The following is a 21,439-nucleotide window of genomic DNA, read 5'->3' as shown; positions in this document are numbered from 1 at the left end:
AAGAAGACTTACGCTTCTCAGGCCAAGAAGTGGGGACTGGTGTCCCCGATGGTTGGAGGGACAGAGCTCTCGAGGTAGGTGGTGCAGGAACAACAGGGAGGGAAGCGCCTCCCACCATCAACGGGGTAGGTGTAGTCTTCTGGCTCAGAGAGCTGACTGGAGCTCATGGAACTGATGGGGCTACAACTGTTCTCGTAGCGGTGGCATAAGAGCAGGTCACAGCCACAGGATGTAGGTGCTCAAATTTCCTCTTGGCCTCAGTGTAGGTCAGTCGGTCCAGGGTCTTGTATTCCACGATTTTCCTTTCTCGCTGTAAAATCCTGCAGTCTGGTGAGCAAGGAAAATGAGGGTTCTCCACAGTTGACACAGATCAGAGGTGGGGCATATGGAGTATTGGGATGGAATGGACGTCCACAATCTCGACATGTGATGCTGGAAATACAGTGGGAAGACATATGCCTGAACTTCCAGCACTTGAAGCACCACATTGGGGGAGGGATATACGGCTTGATATCACAGCGGTAGACCATCACTTTGACCTTCTCGGGTAATGTGTCACCCTCAAAAGCCAAGACGAAGGTACCAGTGGAAACCTGAATATACCTCGGACCCCGATGGACGTGCCGGACGAAATGAACTCTCGTCGCTTTAAGTTGGCACGCAGCTTGTCGTCAGACTGCAAAAGAAGGTCCCTTTGGAATATAATACCCTGGACCATATTTAAGTACTTATGAGGTGCAATGGTAATGGAAACATCCCCCAGCTTATTGCAAGTGAGTAATGCCATGACTGAGGAGAGGATGCTGTTTTTATCAAGACTGACTGACCGCATTTTGGACAAGCCGTCCACCTCCACAAACTCGTCCTCTGAATGTTCTACAAAAAACTAAGGTTTCATCGAGACAAAGGAGTCCCCATCAGCTCTCGTACATACTGATTCATGGATATTATCCTCGAGTTCCTCTATCGTGTGAGGATTTGTTGTGTACACTTTGTCCTTCAGTGCACCCCACAAATAAAACTCGCAGGGAGTTACATCAGGACTTATAGTGAGCCAGATTGTGTTACTACTCACTCTTTCATCAAACACATCGTGAATTGCGTTCAAAGAAACAATGGCCATATTAGCCCTTGCTGAATCCTGTTGAAAAAATGCGAAGCTTCATTCTCTTTCACCCAGTTTGTTAAAAAAGGTCACAAAATGTTTTGCACATAACTTTCTCTTGTAACTGTCATTGAAAAAAAAAGTCCTATTTTTCTGTCCCACTAACTGTTGCACCACATCCCTATTTTCTGATCATGAAGGGGTTCCTCATGAAGAACCTGCACTCCAATGTCAACAGTTTTGGGAATTAACATACTCATGAAAATGGAACCAAGCCTCATCTGAAAACAGAATGAGGTAATGATCCATTTCACCCTCATGAACTCGTCTTAAAACACATTCACAAAACTTAAACCTGAGCGCAGGATGGTCAGGTCAAAACTTCTTGTACAACTGATACTTTATTGGGTCTTAGGCCAAGCAGCTTAGCGCCTCTTTGTACAGAGGTGCATGATCTTTGTGTTGGCTGCGAAACAATTCTGAGAGACTTTTTAGGGGAATTTTCCAGGTGGTATGCAATGTCATAGAGATGAGCTTCTGCGAGCACTGTACGTTCTCGTTTACACTTCTTGTCTTGAACACTTCCCATTTCATGAAATTTATTCACTACTTTGTAAACTGCATCACGACTCTGAACTCAAACACTTGGAAACTTCTGTTGAAACTATCTTCGAGCAGTATGAGTGGACTCTGTAGACACATACGAACTGCAAGTAAACACTCATGGTGGAATTAAATAATTCACTCTTGCCATTGTTGCCTTTGCAAACTTCACTGTTACACTCATGATGCTTGTTTCACCGCTCGAATGACACTGGCTGACAAGGTGCATATTTCTGTATGGCCCTCAGCCTAAAACCCACAAAAAAAAAGGGAGGGGGGCATATGGTGGTCCTGTAGGACCCATTCGACTGGCAGGCGCAACTTCCATGGCCAGTCTGCAATGCCCAGGCATGTGATCATCAGATAAATGGAATACCCTGTATTACTAGAATCTGTTGATTGGCTAACAATACGAGCCCCTGACTACCAATCCATTCTGTGAAATCCATGCATCAATAACACTTTCCATTTCATCAATATCTGTGGTGCAAGTTTTAGGTTATTCATCCTGTATAAGCAGTCTTGGTTAATCTAAAGGTAAGAACAAAGCAACAAATTATTACATCCACAGTTCTCTCTCTCTCTCTCTCTCTCTCTCTCTCTCTCTCTCTCTCTCAAGTTAGTGGTTTGTAACTATGTGACGATCTACAACAACAAACACATCACAATGTTATAATCCAGTAACAGAAAACAGGTTCTTGATGAACAGAAACAGGTGTATGAGAGAGAATGCTCAGAGTGAAATATCTGAATCATATAGAAATAACAGCATAGTGAGAAACAGAGGGAATGATATAAAAGGAGGAGGCACAAAACTGGTGTTTTATATAGACTAATAAGGTCACTATCCTATGGAGAAAATTTCAAAATTAGTAGGTGTAAAGGAGAAGGGACAGAAACTGGAAACAAAATTGAAAAATTTATAAGATGGGTAGTACCTGGAATTTATGTATGAATACGAGAATGGAAGGATAAACGAACCCATGGAAGGGATAGTTTCATCCGAGATCAGGTAAATCCATTACAGGACTGACACAAACTTGCCTCCTGTGCTACCGTACATACAGACCTATTCTACAGTATCAGTTTGCAGAATACCAGTGTGTAATGGATACTGACTACTAGCAAATGTACCCAGGGTCATATAAAATGAAACTACAAAACAATTTTTTCACTTATTGGAAAATTAGCAAGTTCATCACAGATATAAATGGATTATTTTAGGAGATGTGAGAAAGGTTTGCAGTAGTGCTGATCTCATCGCAAGACAAAACTTTTAAAAAAGTAATTGTTTCTGGGAATCAGATGATTCAAAGCATGGTATTTTGTAAGAGAATGAATACATATTTATTGGTTTTATAGGCAACCATTATCATGCTTAGAACAAGAGCGGCAATATGAGATATTTCTCATTATCTCATCTCTACCATTTTTAGTAGACAATAAAGCATTTTATAAATACAGTACAAACTGTTACATAAACAGGAGATAGAATTAACTCTGTTTACCTTATGAGACAATTTTTAAAAAAGACTGCATGTGGTGGAAATATAACTAAGAAGATAATGAATATTTTCTTATTTCTTTCAAAATCAATGTCTGGGCAAACAGCTACTTCGATAGAAATATTCCAGGAAATAAATATTCCACAGCTGAAGTTGGCTTCTTTATTTTGTCACAACCAGTTTCACGGCTAAGCCTCATTATATTGTCTTTGATCAGCTCCTGCTTATTACTGTTAATATGATGGAAAAATGTAGTTTCGTTTAACAGCCATATGTAATTTCAGACTTCATTTCCATTATTTTTGTGGACTTTCTACAATCATTAATGCTGTTTGATGACAATGATGTCAATCTTTTGAAAATGAGATTTTTTTATCAGAATTGGCTGTGACTAAATAAAGAATTCAACTAACCTGTGGACAGGTTATTTCCAGAAACATTATCATCAACTGTGGAACCAGAATGATTTTCCCTGCAAGAATGGAGATGATCATGAAGTTCAATAGAAATGTTTTAACATGAGATAATGTAATGGTAAACATGAGAATCACTAGCAAAAAACATTAATCAAAATAAACATAGCAACATGAGGCACAGAAAAAAGGGTTTCGGTTTAATATAGGAATATGGTAAGGAGAAATTTAAATATCAAATTTCCTAAAAAACAGTTTCAAATTTTCTTGCATGTATCATTTACCTTTGATGAGAAAGTGGCGACTTTAGATGAATGTCCGGACAGCCCTTGTACTCTATCAACAACAGCACTTTGTAGACCATCCTTTTTTACATTTACCATGGCTGCAAAGATGCAGGACTGGAAAAACCTGAAAAAAATTGGTCATGACAGGAAACAGTCCACAAAATGAGACCAAAATTGTTCCCCTCCCCCTTCACCCTTCAACATCTAAGTGCAGATAATGTTTTCAGCTAACATACATGTTAACAGTATGAAAATAAAATTATTTTCTTATGGATTTAATACACAGTGAATCAATATACACCAGCTGACCAAAAAAGTGAAGCACCCAGAATGATGATGATGATTATTAGTGTTTTAGGGCAAACAACAACAAGGTTATCAGTGCCCGGTGAAGCACCCAGAAGAGATGGCAGACGTCAATATAACTTAATACATGTACACATGATCAGCAAGTATCTAAATACATAGAGCTGCAATTCTCTGTGACAGGTACTATGGCCAACAGAGTGCATTAGTGTCGTTCATGTTAAGTGTTGTTGATAAGTCTGATCCGGTATATAAGGGGTGTGAACAGTGTCAGAAGCTGAGAGGTCACTTTGAAGATCATGGAGATGACGCCTGTGTGTAACAGCATCGTCAGCACCTGACAGAGTTTGAAAGGAACCGCACTCTGGGTCTCCATTTGGCCAGCTGGTTGAATCGTGCATTATCCTGATTTGGGAAGGGCAGAAGGAAGATTAGAGCTTAACATCCCAGCAAAAGTGAAATAATTAGAGATGGAGCACAAGCTCAGATTACGAAATGATGGGGAAGGAAATTCACCTTGGCCTTTTCAAAAGAACCATCCTAGAATTTGCCTGGAGTGATTTCGCAAAATTACAGAAAACCTAAATCTGGATGGCTGGAAGTGGATCTGAACTGTCTTTCTCCCAAATGTAAGTCCAGTGTACTAACAACTGCGCCACCTCGAGCTGTTATCTTGGGTGACCTCGGGCTGTTATCTTGGGTGTCACCTATGGTTCAGCCACCAATCAAATAGCAATGTACCGTCCTTGTTGTACACCAGCAACACAACCACTGGGAGTTCACTATTCTCTGAGCTTAATGCCAAACATTACACAGTTCCTCAATAAGAGTTTCATTCGATGAGTGCACAGTACACTCTGGGCTATACCGCATCCCGACTGTCGAGTCGCCTCGAGTGCATACACCACGGGCTACATTATGATACCCTATTAGGGCATGCCAGCAGACTCAATTCAGTGACTACATCTAGCATTAACAATATGGTTTATAATTTCTAACAAACTTTTACTGTATATTGTGTCATTCTCACATCAAATCTGGACAATCCTTTAGATGGATTATTCCGAAGCTACTTTATGTTGAACTTGCTTGATGTGTTGTGTTGTGTTAATAAAGTTCCATTGTTCTTCGGCTAGCCAGGGACATCCATTCATTAGTAGTGTGCATCTCTCTCATCAGTTGGTGACACAGATAAAACTTTTATATAACATTCTTGTCCTATCAGTAGCCAATGACTTCCTTTGTTCTGGGACCGTGAACCCTGACAACCAAGAACTCCCAGCTACATTCTGTCTCAAACCAAACCACTGGTTGGAGACTAGCAGCAGACAAAATAGTGAATTACTATCCCATATGTTGGATAGGTACCGTGATTTGGAAGCAAGGACTGCTGACGGTGTCACAGTGTGTTCAGCAATGAACCCACCACATTCTGCACTACCCCAGCGAACACTGTTGCCCTGTATAGCTGTGACCTGGAGAGGTCCCTTCTTCCAACTTTTTGGAGAGAGACAGCGGTATTACTCGTTGCGTCATGGTGTCTGGAGCCATTGTGTATGGCTTCCGGTCATGGCTCATAATGATTGAGGGAACTCTCACAGCACAATGGTAAGTAACAGACATCCTGTGTCCTCATCCTTGCCTCTCATGCAAATGTATTTAGGTGCAATCTTTCAAAGGAACTATGAACATTCACACAAAGCCCTATGAACTGCCTTAATGATGTTGCGATTCTTCCGTGGCCAGCAAAATCCCCAGACATGTCTGGAACAGAACACGTGCGGGATCACTTCGGACATAAACTATGCTAGTGATAGTATCAGAAGTCAGAATATTAAGAACCAGTTGTAGGCCACCTTGCCTCAGGAGAGGGGTACTATGGCTTCTCAATGAAATCAATACATGCATCCAGACCACAAAAGGGCCACAGGGGAGAGGCTGCAACATCATATTGGGCTCATGCTACCAAGTTCCTTGTAAACTTGAGTCAATTTGTAATCACTGAAATAACATTGTATATCTTCTCAACCCATGAAGTTTCACTTTGTTTCATCCACACCTTCTGGGTACTTCACTTTTTTTTGTCATGCAGTGTATTTCATGAAAAGGACTTGACACACAAACTTAAATAGCGGCTTATTTTTAAATACAAAAGAATCGGTCAGGATTCAAATACTAAATACCTGCTTTCTTAATTAGGCACTTTCTTCCTACAAGAGCAGAGCCACATGGAAAATGCTACAGGTAGTGGAACAGGGTGACAGTACTCAAACAAACCAGTAATGGGAATGAAAGTGCAATTACCAAGATTTTTATTCATTCATAGTAGACACATAATGACAAGTGAAACTTACTAATTAGGAAATTGGCAGTTTTATTGTAACACATATCTTCTCCTAAAGTTCAAGCAGCTTTCCAAGGATTCTACCAATATTAAACACACACACACACACGCACACACACACACTGGCAATACTAAACCATAAACCTTTTCTATTACCAGAAGTGTTAAAATAATAGGTTACCTGGAAAGTTGTTTCCACCTTGTTATTAACAACAACATGTAATCAAATACTGTGTACACCTTATACCAAAATTGTCAGTTATTTCACAGCACATGAATTTTTTATACTGATGCATGAACTTCTGCACATAATCATCACAGGGCTATGTCACCAGTGGCCTTAAGCATGATTTGATGGTATCTTTGAAAATGCTGTAGTAAGAATAGCTATTTTTTCAAGACAGAGGAGAGGTGCATATCACTGGGAGCTAAGTCATAACTATATCTAGCACAGCAAAGTAATTTCAATCTACAGCTTGTCAATCATTCTAGAATTTTTATTTAAATGCTTACATTTGGAACCTATGTTTTATCACGTCACAATGTCACGCAGAAAATGATCACCTTCATCTGCGCACCACTGCAGAAACGTGATAGCTGAAGCAATGCTGAGGGTCTCACAATAACAAGAAAATTTTGGCAGATAAGTTGAGGTAGCTTAACCTGTATGTTATTACAGCTCACAACTGTTCACGGATGAGGAAACTTGTTGAATAATTACCGCAATTGCAAACTGTTAATTTTCTCCATATATTCTGCCCATTTTTTGTATGACTTCATCAATGACTAAAGATGGTTGTCTATTCAATGCCTCATCATGCACATCATTTAGTCCATCCCCTAACATTCTGCACAACTGTTTCACATCACTATCACTCATGACAACCTCTCCATACACCGCACAAATTTCACAGTGAATTTAAACCTTGTTCCTTCTGACAAAGTCCTTTATCACAACTCTGCCATCAAGGAATTCTTACAATGACATTACAATACACCGACTCTTTTGTGTGATTTATGTTTGGCAATATAAACTTTTCTAACATGAACAACAAAATCAGTTCAGTGAATACATGAGAGAGAATGAGGTTTATCTTTAACTACAATGCATAAAAGTGACCATCACTCTACAATAGTCATTTTCACTAAGTTTTTGAAAGAGTGACAAACAGCATGTTTTCTAGTAGGCGTATCGTTTAAGTCATTTCTTCTGGGAATCTCCTATTTACTGCAGTTATACTTCATGTCTACATAGCTGTCCTGAAAGTAAATCACTATAGTGAAGGGAATATTAGACAAAACTGTCCACAACAATTACCTCAGTTCTGCGTAAGTTGTAATAACTGTAAGCCATTAAAACGCATCGGGCAAAACAAAAACCATTCATAAAAAAAATATTTTTACCTATTCACCTGATTTGTAGCACCAAACAAAACATACCTTGGTTTTATGTAGTACACAGAAAGCCAAATGGAGAAAATAATGCAATAACTTCTAAAAACATTAAATCTTACCCTGTGGTGGATATATCTGTTCGCATAATAACAATATTTGTGCCGCAGACAGAGAGAGATTCTTTTACTTTTGGTTCAAATAAAATGCAAGAACAGCATAAAATCACCGTTCAAATATGCACAATGTAGTTTTACCAATTCTCCTTCAGGCAATGAAGACTTTGTAAATTATTTGTGTTACTTAAAAAGATTTTTCATAAGCTGCGGTTACTACCTCATGTACTTCACAATCTAGCCCATAAAATATGACTAAGCTGAGATTATGAAATGGTCACAGCCACACAAAATCCCAACAGCTGACATTCTCTCATTAAATGTGGTAATTGGTGATGATGCAAACCGCTATTTTATTGTATCAGTCCAAAAATCCAAAACTTTCTCTCTATAATGTAATAAATGTACACTTTCTTTTCTTGGAACAGACATCATAGTGAAAAGTGGCTTGTTTTAATCTCTCTGCAAAGTAACCCGGTACTGATGTTGTTGTTGTTGTTGTTCTCTTCAGTCCAGAGACTGGTTTGCTGCAGCTCTCCGTGCTACTCTATCCTGTGCAAGTCTCTTCATCTCCAAGTACCTACTGCAATCTACAACCTTCTGAATTTGGTTAGTGTATTTATCTCTTGGTCTTCCTCTATAATTTTTACTCTCCATGCTGTCCTTCAACACTAAATTGGTATCCCTTGATGCCTCAGAAAATTGTCCTACCAACCAATCCCTTCTTCTAGTCAAGTTGTGCCACAAATTCCTCTTCTCCCCAGTTCTGTTCAGTACCTCCTCACTCATTTGTTACATGATCTATCCATTTAACCTTCAGCATTCTTCTGTAGCACTACATTTCAAAAACTTCTAATCTCTTCTTGTCTAAACTTTTTATCATCAATGTTTCACTTCCATACATTGCTACATTCCATACAAATACTTTCAGAAATGACTTCCTGACACTTACATCTATACTCGATGTTAACAAACTTCTCTTCTTCAGAAATGCTTTCCTTGCCATTGCCAGCCAACATTTTATATCCTCTTTACTTTGACCATCATCAGTTATTTTGATCCCCAAATAGAAAAACTCCTTTACTACTTTAATTGCCTCATTTCCTAATCTAATTCCCTCAGCATCACTCAATTTAATTCAACTACATTCCATTATTCTTGTTTTGTTGATGTTCATCTTATATCCTCCTTTCAAGACACAGTCTATTCCATTCAAATGATTTTCCAGGTCCTTTGCTGTCTATGGCAGTTACAATGTCATTGGCAAACCTCAAAGTTTTTTTTTCTTCTCCATGGATTTTAATTCCTACTCCAAATTTTTCTTTTGTTTCCTTTACTGCTTGCTCAATATACAGATTGCATAACATCGGGTATATGCTACAACACTGTCTCACTCGCTTCTCAACCACTGCTTCCCTATCGTGCCCCTCGACTCTTATAGCTGCCATCTGGTTTCTGTACAAATTGTATATAGCCTTTCGCTCCCTGTATTTTACCCCTGCCACCTTCAGAATTTGAAAGAGAGTATTTCAGTCAACAGTGTCAAAAGCTTTCTCCAAGTCTACAAATGCTAGAAACGTAGGTTTACCATTCCTTGATCTATCTTCTATGATAAGTTGTAGGGTCGGTACTGCCTCACATGTTCCATTTCTACGGAATCCAAACTGATCTTCCCTGAGGTCGGCTTCTATGAGTTTTTCCATCCATCTGTAAAGAATTCATGTTAGTATTTTGCAGCCGTGACTTATTGAAGTGATAGTTCGGTCATTTTCACACCTGTCAACACCTGCCTTTTTGGTATTGGAAGTATTATATTCTTCTTGAAGTCTGAGGGTATTTCGCCTGTCTCATACATCTTGCTCACCAGATGGTAGAGTTTTGTCAGGGATGGCTTTCCCAAGGGTATCAGCAGTTCTAGTTGAATGTTGTCTACTCCTAGGGCCTTGTTTCGACTTAGGTCTTTCAGTTCTCTGTGAAACCACGGAGTATCGTATCTCGCATTTCATCTACACCCTTTTCCATTTCCATAATATTGCCCTCAAGTACACTGCCTTTGTGTAGGCCCTCTATATACTCCTTCCCCCTTTATGCTTTCACTTCTTTCTTTAGGACTGGTTTTCCACCTGAGCTCTTGATATTCATCCAAGTTGTTCTCTTTTCTCCAATGGCCTCTTTAATTTTCCTATAGGCAGTATATATCTTAACCCAATGATATATGCCTCTACATCCTTACATTAGTCCTCTAGCCATCCCTCCTTAGCCATTTCGCCCTTTTTGTTGCTCTCATTTTTGATACATTTGTATTCCTTTTTGACTGCTTCATCTACTCCATTTTTATATTTTCTCCTTTCATCAATTAAATTCAGTATTCTTCTGTTACACAAGGATTTTTGCTAGTCCTCGTCTTTTTACCTACTTGATCCTCTGCTACCTCCACTATTTCATCTCTCAAAAATACCCATTCTCCTTCTACTGTATTTCTTTCCCCCGTTCTTGCCAATCATTCCCTAATGCTCTCTCTGAAATTCTCTACAACCTCTGGTTCTTTCAGTTTATCCAGGTCCCATCTCCTTAAATTCCCACCCTTTTGCAGTTTCTTTAGTTTTTATCTACAGTTCATAACCAATAGATTGTGGTCAGAGTCCACAGTTGCCCTGGAAATGTCTTACAATTTAAAATCTGGTTCCTAAATCTCTATCTCCAGGCCTCTTCCACATATAGAACCTTCTTTCATGATTCTTGAACCCAGTGTTAGCTACGATTAAGTTATGTTCTGTACACAATTCTACAAGGTGGCTTCCTCTTTCATTACTTACCCCCATTCCATATTAAAGAACTACTTTTCGTTCTCTTCCTTTTCCTACTATCAAATTCCAGTTCCCCATCACAATTAAATTTTTGTCTCCCTTCACACTCTGAATAATTTAATTTATCTCATCAAACATTTCTTCAAACTCTTCGTCATCTGCGGAGCTAGTTGTCATATAAGCTTTTACTACTGTGGTAGGCATGGGCTTTGTGTCTATCTTGGCTACAATAAAGCATTCAGTATGGTGTTCGCAGTAGCTTACACACGCTCCTATATTTTTATTCATTATTGAACCCACTCCTGCATTACTCCCATTTGATTCTGTATTTATAACCCTGTATTCACCTGACCATAAGTCTTGTTCCTCCTGCCACCGAACTTCACTAATTCCCACTATATCCAACTTTAGCCTATCCATTTTCCTTTTTAAATTTTCTAACCTACGTGCCCGATTAAGGGATCTGACATTCCACGCTCCGATCTGTAGAACACAAGTTTTGTTTCTCCTGATAATGACGTACTCCTGAGTAGTCCATACTCGGAGATCCGAATCGGGGGACTATTTTACCTCCGCAATAGTTTACTCAAGAGGATGCCATCATCATTCAACCATACAGTAATGCTGAATGCCCTAGGGAAAGATTACAGCTATAGTTTCCCCTTGCTTTCAGCCACTCGCAGTACCAGCACAGCAAGGCCGTTTTGGTTAATATTACAAGGCCAGATCAGTCAATCATCCAGACTATTGCCCCAGCAACTACTGAAAAGGCTGCTGCCCCTCTTCAGGAACCACATATTTGTCTGGCCTCTCAACAGATACCCGTCCACTGCTGTTGCACCTATGGTATGGCTATCTGTATCACTGAGGCATTCCCCACAAACGGCAAGGTTCATGGTTCATGTACTGACATTACAGGGTCAAAACTTTGTAATATTGTTATTTCTCAGAGTTGGTAATCTCACTTCTTTGCATGTGTGACAAGGTTTGAAATCCCATGCTTCTTCACCTGAGATTGTATTTTTATTCTGAATTCAGAAAGAAATTATTTCACCTGCCTTTTAACAAAGTTTATAAAAATGACAACTAAATGCACAACATTGTTTATGGCAGTGGTCTTCTCGAACATAAATACAATAGTAACTGGCTATTATCTTTGATTTTGAAGCACACTGCTGGGGGGGGGGGGGGGGTAAACCCTTTAGCAGTTTCCAATTCATTCAAGATTTATTGCTGCAACAGTGCATATGGAGCTCATGAAATGATTATATTTGCAGACCAATGGCAGAAGCAGTTCTGAGGTACCAGGTATCCATCCACTCTCGAACACCCATATTAGTACTTGATGTAGTCTCCAAGCGTGGCAATGCTGGCACCGACTCTGGAATCCAGTCAACTATACAGATGGTGAATACTGTTATTCCACATCTGCTCGACCTGTTCATGTAGTTCTGCAAGAGCTGCTGGTTGAAAAATTGCACTAGTTACTTCTCACCCATCAGATCCCACATGTGCTGGACTGGAGACAAGTCTGGAGGTCATGTTAGCCAGGGAAGTTGCATGCCTTGCAGAGCATGCCAAGTTTCAGTGGCAGTGTGTGGGCGAACATTATCCTGTTGGGTAGACACATCACCTTCCTATAGCAATAATGCCAAAAGAATGGGTCTACCAACATTCTGCATGTACCAAGCACTGATTAGTATGCCCTCTGGAAACACAAAGGGTGAATGAGAGTTGCAGCGTGTTGCATCCCAGACCGTAAGGCCTGGGATGGGGTCAGCGTGTCTTTGACAAATTCACTCTACAAGACAACACTCACCAAAGCTGCGATGTATACACAACCAACAATCATTTGCATGCAGGCAGAGTCTGCTTTAATCGCTGAAGGCCGCAGTGTGCCATTCCATCTTCCAAGTGATCCTCTGACAGCAACAGTCCAGCAGTGCACATTGATGCTGTGGCGTGAGTGGAAGACAGACTAGAGGTGTGTGTGCCCATGGTTCCATTGCCAGTAACAGGTTCACAACAGTTTGTATTGACACATCTGGACTTACAAGACCTCCTATCTGTACTGTGGCAGCTGTACAATCCGCCCCTGTTTCCCTTACAATACAATGATCCTGGCATGCATCTGTGCTGTGGGACATCCAGAACCTTAGCTATCGATCTGAGAATGTTCACGTGACCACTGATATCAGCACTGTTGCACAACTGACACAGCACATCCAACTTGCGTAGCAATTTTCTGAAAGGACCATCCCACCACTCTGAAGGCCACAGTTTGACCCCTTTCAAATTCACTCAGTTGGCTGTAGGAAGCACAAGTGCATCTTCCTGGCACAATTGCCTGCTCACTTCACATGTTTGCACCACACTGAGCCTTTTGGATATGAGCATTCCCTATTAAAGGGTAGACATAGATGGCGCTCTGTTACCCATGCCAATATGATACCTCTTGGCAAACGATACTGAAACTATTATCAGTACATCTACTATCCTCCAGCTGACATACGCCATCATCAGATCAAAATAGACATTGTCTTTTGATGTGTATTAGTTTTCTTTTTTTTTCTGGAAATGTATATCTGACAGTGATTATAATACACATAAAATGAAAATTAAATTAATAAAACATTTAATATTACAGAGAGACACAAAGGCTGGCCAGTACTTACTTTCAGGAGGCTCAATCCCAATACATGTAACAGAAATACTTCAAGGCAATTTCTTCTAGTTTTTGGAACCATAACCTACTAGAAAGGAAGTAGGATTGATTGGAGAATGTAGGTGTGGGAAGGTAATTTCAACAGCAAACAGAGACAGGCCCACATGTTGTGAAATGGAAGGGAAGCAGGTAGAATCTCAATAAAAATGTATTATTTTTTCCCTTTTCCCACTTTCCATTTACTCTTGCTCTTTTAATCTATTTTTACTTTTGTTTCCTTTTTTAACCACTTTTATTTTCACTCCTTCTTTTAACTTATTTTTACTCTGTTCCTTCTGTCTCTGAAGTGAAGCTGGCATAGTGTTTACCACTGTACTACCAGTGACATTTTTGCCACACTTCCTCCCCTACCTACAGTTTGAGTGACCTCTCACTCAACCCCCCCCCCCTGTTGTGGGTAGATATATGTGATTATAGAAACTGTGACAATATTGATTAAATATTGATTATCCATGACTTGATCTGTTTGATATTCCATGCAATATGTTTCTTTGTGTGAAATAAATCGATGTACTGTAATCATGGTGCTGTACATCCATAATATTCTGGTGCTGAAACTTGGAACAAATTACGATTTCCTGTGTGATATTGACAATTAACAGCTTACTTCACCCTGCAGCAAACAAGAGATGACATCTAATATAATATGATCACATGAATTGCTTGCTTCAAAATAGTGTATGTGGTAGATTCGGAGACTCTTTCTTATACTAAAAGTTTGACACCTTCACCCTGTGTAGCTAATTTGACAGCAAAAGCTTCTTTCATTATACATCTGAGCATAGACTCTTTCAGATTTCTACGCAATTCACACACACACTCCAACAGTTTTGCAAAAGCAGTCTTTAGTACGACATAATCCCAGACGAATTAGAAAAATAGTTAGCACAACTTCAGAGCGAAGTGAGTGAGAAAGAGGGCTAATACTATGCAGTTTTGTATGGCTCTTGTTGGACTTACCACAGAAAGCCCATTTGACAATTTTGAACACTACACAGAAGCTCATTTCATTACATTATGCTATTCATAATTTTCTCTGTGACCACAAATATGACCAGACATGCTCAACTGCTAGGAATATGTAAGACTTCATAGCTATAAATGAACCCAAAAATGACTTCAAGTTTCAGCATATTTTAGTCAAAGTCCAGTGCACAAGCATACTCAGGATTTTATTATTGGTGATCTTCAAAATTTTGTAAATCATTATTTGGAGCTTTAAAAGTGTCTTTATATGTCTATATATGATGTTAATTATTAGAGAATATTTTCATTAGTAAAAATGTATTTTTTTAACATAATTTTAAAAAATTTTAAGGCAAGGGGTTAACTCTACATGAAAATGATATTTAACTTGTAGGTCCCTGTGGTTACATCGTGTTCAGAGAGGCACATAACACCTATTACTTCAGAATTTTCCGTATCATCTGTGCATGTAATAAACTAATCTATTTTGTTTTTCAACTCTCTAATGTTCTGATGAAACAAACTTTATTTTTCTGGAAACTGTTACATGTATTATGGTTTTGTACTGCTCCAATTTCTTTCAGCACTCTTTGTTTGTGATCTGACTCTAGACTAAAAAATGTGCCCCCTTGGTTCCAGAAATTACAGGGATTCTGTCTTGTGTGCTTGTGCCCCCCCCCCCCCCTACACTTTCTTTGAGGTGTTCAGCTAATCTTTCCTTCCCCCTCCCATTCAGTGTAGGCCATGATTAGTGTATACCCATCTCCCAATCACAGCAACAGGTAATGAGACTTATGTTTCAGTTAAAAGCAATTCGCTCAGCTCTTTGTTTGCTTGGCTAACACCCACGTTAACCCAGGTCTGGTTATGTCACTGCAAAATCTTGACAAACCCCACACATACGAGACTGGAATAGAAGGGAGAACCGATAGAGGTACTCAAGGTACCCTCCGCCACACACCGTCAGGTGGCTTGCGGAGTATGGATGTAGATGTAGATGTAGACAAAAGTGTAGAAGGAAATTATATCACAATTGATGAAAAGATTACACACCACTTTCCCAGCTACCTTTCAATCTTAACTGCAGCCTCGCACAAAGGACTCGCTAAAATGCACAAAACAAATTTTCCTCAAGCTGCTTTACTTTTTGAAGATAACATGTATATGGATCATTTTGTAGCAGGTGCTGATGATGACAATTCAGTGATTAACTTACATTACATGTTTACCTCACTCATGGCATAAATCAGTCTATCTATGGCGAAGTGGGCCACAAATTCAGGCCAACTGATTGCCATATTTCAATCAGAATGTGTTGTGAAGACTACAGATATGGAGTACTTGGGGTCCATAGGACACAGAGGCTGACATGCTCAGACTGTCCACAATGTCATTGACAATATTAGAGAATGTCCTGCCACAAAGTGAGAAGTACTTTGAAGCACTGCCAGATTCTAGACCCACTGGGTCTGTTGTTGCCTGTGTCCCTCATGGCAAAAATAATTTACCAGGAAATTTGGCCAAGAAGAACTGAATAGGTCAAACTCTTACCTCTTGAACCTGCCATATGCTTGTAAATGTGGATATCAACTTTGCCAGCTCATTCGCACATAAAAATGCCCTGAAGGGTTGGTGTTTCTGAAGACACTGAATCAGAAATCCATCTATTTTCTGATGCATCAGAAAAGGCATAAGGTGAAGTCCTTTACGTACGACATCACTACAAACATAAAATCAATTCATTTAGTTTGCAGTAAAGATGGACAACCTTCCATCAAGAGAAAAAAGTTCCCATGTCTTGAGCTTCTAGCAACATTTCTTGCTTCAAGACTACTTTATTATCTCAGTAAGGCCACGAGCTATGACACAGGTTGTGCACCACTGTGGACTGACTCATCTGTAGCCTTAGGAAGGATACGAAATGACCAAAATTGATGGAAGGCCTTTGTGTCAAACCATGTTATCGACATATAATGACGAAGAAATCCATCACAGTGGAGAGACAGCCCTTGTGAGGAAAACCCAGCTGATCTGATCTCCAGAGGTACCACTGCAGACAAACTTCAGCACACTACTATATGGTTCCATAGGCCTGCTTGGTTAGCAATGAATCCGACACAGTAGGATTCTGGGAACAGATGGTGGGATCTGTCAAATGCTGCCTGAGAAATGTTTTAGGACAGTCACAGTTAGATGAAGGAGGTCTCAACACAATCCTGGTCAAAGGAAGCAGCACTAAATTCTAGACCTATTATTCAAGGGGAAAAGAAATCTCAACCACTGAAACCTGCTCATTTCCTTGTAGGTGAGCAACTCACAACATTACCCACAGGCCCAGAACCACCAGTTACAAAGGATATGTCCAAGGAGTTTCAATGACAGCATAAGATGGTTGAACATATCTGGAACAGGTGGAAGAAAGCATACGTGATTCTGTTCAAAAACTTTCATGAAACTCATCAACCAAGGTCAGGTTCAGGAAGACTTCAGTTGGATGATGTCATTCTTCTTCAAGAGGATGTTCGCCCATAACGCTTGTGGAGTAAGGTGCAGGTAGATCTTCATGACGGAAGAGACAGGAAGATGTGAACTGTAACATTATGAACTTCTGAAGGGTCCATAACCTCACGTCCCATTCAACTGCTCATTTCTCTTGAAACTGACGAGGTTGGGGAGGATGTTGCAGATCGATATTTGTAATTACATACACTCTGACAATACTGATTATCCATGACTTTATATGATACATATTTCATGATGCACATTCCTTTGTGTCAAATAATCAAATGTTGTATTGGAATCATAGTGTTGTGTGTCCATAATATCACTCTAATCAATTCGTCCTCTCTCTCACAAAAAGGGAGCTATTTTAAATGTTTTATTTCACCGTACTTGGAATTGCGCCTCCTAATGTTAGTTACCGCCTGATCACAGTAAAAATATCGATGAATCATCATGTTATTTTTAATATTCAAATTTACATTATTAGTTTGTTTTGGGATTCAACATTACTCAAGCAAGGTATATAACTAAAATGACAGAAAATCAAATGTGTTATTACTTAAGGTATTATACAGCAATTACAAACACACTGGTCAGACAAATTAAGAAATCAAATGTATGTATAAGACATACAACATTCTAGAATAAAGTATTTTATTAAATTAATTAATTAATACTGTACTGCACTTACTTTGCATCAAGTTCGCCAGGCTGAATCTGTGGACTATGCTTCCTGAAGAGAGAGGTTGCTCCATGAGGGCCCAGGGTTTTGACAATCAAAGCACCCAACAAAGAGAGAGACAGTGATCCACGGAAATCCTTCTCTACCGTAAACGGGTAGCTACAGCCCAGGCAAGTACCAGAGCGAAAAGTAAACACCAGAGATAAAACATGATTCCAGAAACTTACATCTGCTTCAGATAGATATTCTTCTAAATCTTGTATACTGCCCAACTGCACAATCAATTTTAAGTCTGTATCTGACCTATCACACTTCTTATGTAACATATGATACCAAAAATGAGGAATCTGTTTGCATAGAAGTAATGCTCGCTCATGATCAGTCCTCTGAAAGTAATCTAAAACAATTGTACCTATTTCAATAAATTTAACTTTCTCACTACTCGGTGTTTCCAGAGGATATCCACACTTGCATGTCTTTCCACAATCCTGGTTAACTGATTCTAAAGCTGCAGTGATGAAATTTGCAAGGAAGCTGTCATGTACCGAATCCAGTACAGTGTTTCTGAAGTTAGGCAATTTAACAACACAAGAGAGGAAGAGAAAATGGCAGTGACGTTTTGCAGATTGTTCACTTTCACCATGTTTCACCATATATTGCTCCAACTTTATGGCTAAATAACAAATATCCTTTACATACATTTCCTTTCGAACTGAATTGTACATTTCGGTCTGACCCATCTGCATTGTAATGAACAGAGCATTAAGTAGCAGCAATTCTGACCAACCATTGCTACTGTCGCTCTTCTCTATACTTCTAGAACCAAGAAAATTTGATGCACCTATCTGGACTATATTTAGTAACACAGAAAGAGAGGTAAAGTAACAAGGCACTTCCAGTTTCCTTAAATCATCAAGAACAGTCTCAGGCTCAATTATTTCTGAACACAATGACAAAAATCTACCAATAGCAATATCTAATTTTAAACTATCTTCTGAAATAACAGTAAAGTAGTCTTTTAGAGAGCTTTCTGGCAGTTCTATATCATATAAGAACTCTTTTAAGTGTTTGACTAGAGATTTATGCTTCAAAACATCATGAACTAAGAGTTTCATAGTTTCAAGTCTCTCTGGAGGAAAGTAGTGGTGAAATGGAAAGGCTGTTCCCACTACCAAAGAATAAACACTTTCATCCAAATGTTCACTTTCATCTTTAAAATGTGAATTGTCACCTTTGCTACAATCTAGTTTAGTATTCCTTCTGTTTATATAATGGTTATATTTACAAGAAATTGCTATGACACTACTACAAAAATTCATTCTTAGTGATTCCGTATCAGCAATATCAATTCTATGATATTCATCACAGATGTTAATCAAATCAGATAAATTCAAATTTGGATACTCTAAGACACTTTGTTTTTCGTATGCTCTTTCTGAATTAACAAGAGAATTATCTTCAGTTAACTGACAATCAGACAAAGCTTCAGATGGCTGAGAAGAGTTTTCCTGAGCGAAATTCTTGACCTTGTCTTCCAGAAACTGCCACTTCTGCTTCAGAGACTTTGTACTGTTGGTAATTGTCCATGTAACTGATTGTCCTATTTCTCTCAGTGCTTGAACTGCTTCCTGGGATGGTACAGCAGATGTTTGAAAATCATCACTACATTTGCTATCAAGGTCCATATAATTTCCACAACTTTCTTCTGTTATCCATTTATTCATGTTGTTATCAACAAAAGGACGTTGCTGATCAATCAAACTATTTGTCACATCTGGCAGAGAACTGTGACTGACACATCTTTTGCTGTTTTCAAGTTCATTAACTGTTTCTAATTTGTGTGAACTGTTTCTTTCAGGGGAAAGACTTAGTGATCTTGATTTATCTTTGAGATGTTCTGTTCTTCTTACATTAGGGACATCGGAAACAGTGTTCTTCTCATTGCACAGAAAGTAATCATTACCGACAATGAAAATTCCTGAATCAAGACGCTGAGCTATCTGTTTCTGTTCAGCATGTTTTGACAATTCTTTGAGAAGTGGTGATAGTGACAGGACTAAATCTTGATCAAGTTCCAACTTTTCTGTAAGATCTGCTAACACACACAGTTTTGGAGACGAGTTTATTGCTTCCAATAACCATTTCTCATGAAGTTTACACATTAGACCACATAATGTATACTGTTTACGAAAGTACAGTAGTAACAAGAATTTCTCCAATGGATGAAGTGTAAGTACATGCATTTTCCCTGTGGCTGTCCAGACGTAAATGCTATTGTCTACTGTGACAGCATCCACAATATCAGTAAAGCTGTTATTCCACAGAATCACCCTGGCGGTATACGGATCAAAAATGTAAAGTCCATCACTTTTGAAAGTAAAGAGAAAACTATCAGATAAAGTGAGCAGCTTAGCAAAATTAAATGACTGCTGATTCCAACAGACACTGGAACCTTCTAAACTGACTGGCAAATTCTGACTAGAATAACTTATAACTGGTTCTGGAGGTACAGCAAGAGCAAGTTTGAACTGATGTGTGCTCAGAACAGTTCCATCTGATGCAGCTTCCCAAATACGTGATCCAGGTCGAGCGCAAAACATATGTGGTTGTCTATCTTCGACATGCTTTGCAAAGCAGCCTCCAAATTCCCCTTCCCGAAGCTTCTGTCCTATCTGCCTATATTGTTCTCTAATTGTATCACAGATAAATGATCGTGTGAGTGTTGACACCAATAGAAGTCCATCCTGTCCATCCATTTGTACCACACGTGAATCAAGCTGCATAAGCTGGAATGATGGTGTGCTAAAAACATTCTTCCCCTGCAAATAACAATATTGTTACAGTTAATACTTATAGCACAAAAAACACTGTTTCTGTGTATAAATAAACATTACTATAATCACTTTCCCTAGCAGATTACAGATTACAAAACAGGCATTTCACAGACGATGAAAGATTCAGAAGATGTAACTAGGAGCTCAGTACTCAGTATCGTATGAGATACAACAATGATTGATTTTTATTACAAAATAAAAACAATCATACAACAAAATAATATGCATTCTATCAACACCTGGCAACAGACTCCTCCTAGGCATTTATCAATATATAGTTAAACTAACAATACTGAAAGTACCAGCCCTATTTTAAGCATCAGTAATGCACATTAAAAATGCAGAACCAATAAGAAGATACTTATCCTCATTTCCAGTACGAAGCTTTCTTTTCAGCAGAAACATTATATTGGATAAGACAATGGATGATGGAGAAAGAATAAAACTCAAAACCATGCAGTTAGTATAGTCTGTCTATAACTGGAAGAGCAAGCAACATTTGTGTTGGGGGAAATGGTCTTTCCCAGAAAAATGTTCAGGGCTGGTTTAAGAACATTTTTCCATGCAAGAAATGCAGATCTGGCCTCCAGCCTACTACCCTCCCCCTTCCCTTCCCCTGACATTACATTAGTAGCCTTTCCCTGGGCAACAGACATTCTTCTATTTGAAAAATAAACTTTTTGATTAAGCATCCATGTAACGGGATTCAAATTTCACCCAAGTGCTCTTGATTCACATCAGCCTATGCACATTAATGCCATTTATTCAAAGCCCTCTGCTTCACATGCTTCTACTGCTCTTCGTGTGACTCACGTTTCGCCAGACACTTCCTCTCGCATTCAGCACGGTGCG

General features: G+C 39.1%; 1 protein-coding gene across 3 annotated transcripts in view; it reads right to left on the bottom strand.

Annotated features, from left to right (window-relative positions):
* The window catches only part of LOC126199326 (Hermansky-Pudlak syndrome 5 protein homolog), a 95,173-nt gene that overhangs the window by 22,148 nt on the left and 51,586 nt on the right, over positions 1–21,439 (bottom strand). For all 3 annotated transcript variants that reach the window (XM_049936168.1, XM_049936169.1, XM_049936170.1), the window contains 2 exons: positions 17,763–20,572; positions 3,911–4,037 (listed from right to left, as the gene is read on the bottom strand). In XM_049936168.1, coding sequence (XP_049792125.1) covers positions 3,911–4,037; positions 17,763–20,572 — 2,937 coding nt within the window. The remainder of the gene's footprint in view (positions 1–3,910; positions 4,038–17,762; positions 20,573–21,439) is intronic.

This window comes from Schistocerca nitens, chromosome 8 (assembly GCF_023898315.1).
Source record: "Schistocerca nitens isolate TAMUIC-IGC-003100 chromosome 8, iqSchNite1.1, whole genome shotgun sequence".
NCBI classification, from domain to species: Eukaryota; Metazoa; Arthropoda; class Insecta; order Orthoptera; family Acrididae; genus Schistocerca; species Schistocerca nitens.
Note: the sequence above shows the minus strand (reverse complement) of the source record. Positions and strands in the feature narration are given on the sequence as shown.